Genomic DNA, 2,885 nt, shown 5'->3' with positions numbered 1-2,885 from the left:
TAATAAAAATAAATATATATATATATATATATATATATATATATATATATATATATATATATTTCTCATATAAAGATTGTGGTGATGGCAACATTGTGTGTCTTTCAATTTGTTTCCATCTATCACATCCTGTTTTCCTCTGTTACTCTCCTTCTGGTTTTCCTCACAGACTATGAAGCTGAACATTTGGCCTAAATCAATGCATCAAACACACACACGCACACAGCAGCTCATATACCGTAACCAGCTAATTGCATAATTACTCTCAGCTTTCTGCCTGTTTTTTGAGTATATATGTGCCTGTGTGGGAGCAAGAGAACAGAATTATGTGTTAATAAGTATACGTGTGTACGTGTGAGAGACTAATTATGTGTTAATAAATGTATTTGTGTGAAAGTAAGTGTTTGTGATGGTGTGAATATTTGTGTGTGCATAAGCATGGAAGATTATGAGTACATGAAGTATGCGTGTGCATGAAAACTTCTGTCATGACCTACATGCATTTAAGTGGGTTTGCATGAGAGTACTGTTTGTGTATATGAGAAGTTGTACTCACTGTCTAAGCATTGACCACATTCGGTCTGGGTGGCCCCACACTCCTTGACCACTCCCTCTCCTGGAGGACACAGCACACAGCACTCCCCATCTTGAGTGAAACTGCCCGACTCACACTCCTCGTCTATGGCCCGCTCCAGCTTAGAGCCAAGCACCAGCCCAACCTACAGAAAGAAAGAAATTACATTATTATTCCATCTCTCTAGGTGTCCACAGGTTCCTAGTCTCCAATTACCCATAATCCCCTGAGATATTTTGATGTTAATATGTTAATTAAAGTGTTTGCAAGACAATATAGTCATATTGATATTCCTTAAATGCTATTTCCTTCTTATTATCCACAATTTGCTGCAATTAATTCAACCTGAACCACCTACAAACTCCATTTAAATGTTGTTTTGCAGATAATTTAATGTCTTTATTTGTTTTAGGATTAGATTTGGTTGTGGTTATTGTGAACTTAAATGTTAAATATATATATATATATAAGCATATAAAGTTATATAAACAAAAAAGAAAATCTCCCATTGACTTAAATTTTGCATATTGAATTGTGACAGCTGACAGAGGACAAGAATCATGAAAACTGTGATTCTAAACTTAAGTTTTCACAAAACTTTTTAGTCATATTTATTTATTTGTTCTGGATTTTTAGAATTTGTATCGGTTTTCCAGTACAAATATCTAAACCTTTTTAAATTTGTATGGATTTACTTAGGAAGCATTATGACTTAAGATATATTTAAAAATACCAGAATTAAGTTTATGCTTAAAACAAGAAAAAATATTGGTAGCACTTATTTTACAGTCCTGTTCCACATGTACCTTGTACTTATTATGGTAATTACAATAACTGGGTAAGGTACTAACCACAAACCTACCCCTAAACTTAACCTTAACCTAATTACTTTCTTAAGTAAGTACACTGTAAGTACATGTACGTGTGCATACTTAAAAATTTCAACCTAAATATCTGCCAATCAGGGAAGAAAAATCAACTTAATTCAAAGGGAAAACAAATTCATGTTTCTTGCTACATTGGCAAATATTTTGTCTTGTTGTAAGCAAAAACTTTTTAATTTAAAAACTTTTATTTATTTATTTATAGAAAAGAAAAGAAATAATTTACTTCTCAAGTAAATATAACTTGATTTAAGAATATTTAGATATTTGTACTGGAAAAGATCTTTTGGCAGTGTACTCTACTTTTTCCAGTTAATCCCTCTCATGGTCCATAAACGCCTTCATATTTGCTGCATATGGGGACTACAGTTTGGTAACAGCTGCATCACAGCATATTATGCTGATTGTATTTCACTGGTGTGTCCAAAAGCTGGGGAATGCTGAACAAGATGAGACAGGCAGTTGGAGTTATACATATGTCTACTGCATGTCCAACTGTTTCTCTCGTATTGCAGTGGGTACGATTACACATAATTTACACATCGAGGTCTCAGAGATCAGAGTCCGCAGACCCTCTTTACCCAAGACATCTATTAGCCCTACCCTTCCAATATGTGCTTCCTCTTTCACAGGTCCTGATCTGTTTGTTGAGTATTGTCAGTAACCCAAGGGGTCAAAAACATCTGTACAAGCAGGAATGGGCAGTATTTAAGATACATGTATTTAAAATTTGTATTTGAAATACAAAATACTATTTTGTATTTTAAAGCCTTTGGAAAAAGTCATATGTAATTTGTATTTAAAAACATTTAAGATTAGTATTTTTGTATTTTCAAAATACATAAAATACTCTGTGCCAGTCAACCTCTTTATCAGGGTGCTGATTTTGTGTATCAACTAGTTCAGACACGCCCCCTCCCCCCAACCTCAACATTCATGCATGTGAGCTGCAGCTGTACAACTCCATCCAGCATTGGGTGAGGGACTTTTCTGGAATAAGAGAAGGTGAGGATGTCATGTCAATTGTACTTGTTGATTAAAGTTAAAATAGTGCATCATTTGCCTTCAGTTAACATGAAAGAATAAAAGAGCACCAGCAAAGGAAAAAAATAGCGTTAGCCAATCAGTTTTGATAGTTAATTGGTTGTTGTTTTTTATTATAAGTGCAGTATGCCGCGAAAGCAAATTCAAATTCACACTCACACATTGGCAGGCAGTTTTTTGTTTGCACGCTCCAAGACGGAGTGGAATGCAGACAAGTAGACATACACTTTTGACTTAAAGGGGTGGTTCGTTGCGATTTCACTTTTTTAATGTTAGTTAGTGTGTAATGTTGCTGTTTGAACATAAACAATATCTGCAAAGTTACGAAGCTGAAAGTTCAATGCAAACGGAGATATCGTCTTTTAAAATTCTGGCAGTTTAAT

The 2,885-nt window shown here is 34.4% G+C and overlaps 1 protein-coding gene across 1 annotated transcript in view; it reads right to left on the bottom strand.

Annotated features, from left to right (window-relative positions):
• LOC107571920 (tumor necrosis factor receptor superfamily member 16-like) overlaps positions 1-2,885 on the bottom strand; it is a gene marked incomplete at its 3' end in the record, with an annotated part of 16,095 nt that overhangs the window by 9,462 nt on the left and 3,748 nt on the right. Inside the window, exon 3 of the mRNA XM_016258305.1 lies at positions 557-719. Within this exon, the coding sequence (XP_016113791.1) occupies positions 557-719 (163 nt within the window). The remainder of the gene's footprint in view (positions 1-556; positions 720-2,885) is intronic.

The sequence above is a fragment of the Sinocyclocheilus grahami genome, unplaced genomic scaffold, assembly GCF_001515645.1.
Source record: "Sinocyclocheilus grahami isolate Dianchi unplaced genomic scaffold, SAMN03320097.WGS_v1.1 scaffold1669.1, whole genome shotgun sequence".
Classification (NCBI taxonomy): Eukaryota; Metazoa; Chordata; class Actinopteri; order Cypriniformes; family Cyprinidae; genus Sinocyclocheilus; species Sinocyclocheilus grahami.
This window is presented reverse-complemented; position numbering and strand designations above follow the sequence as displayed.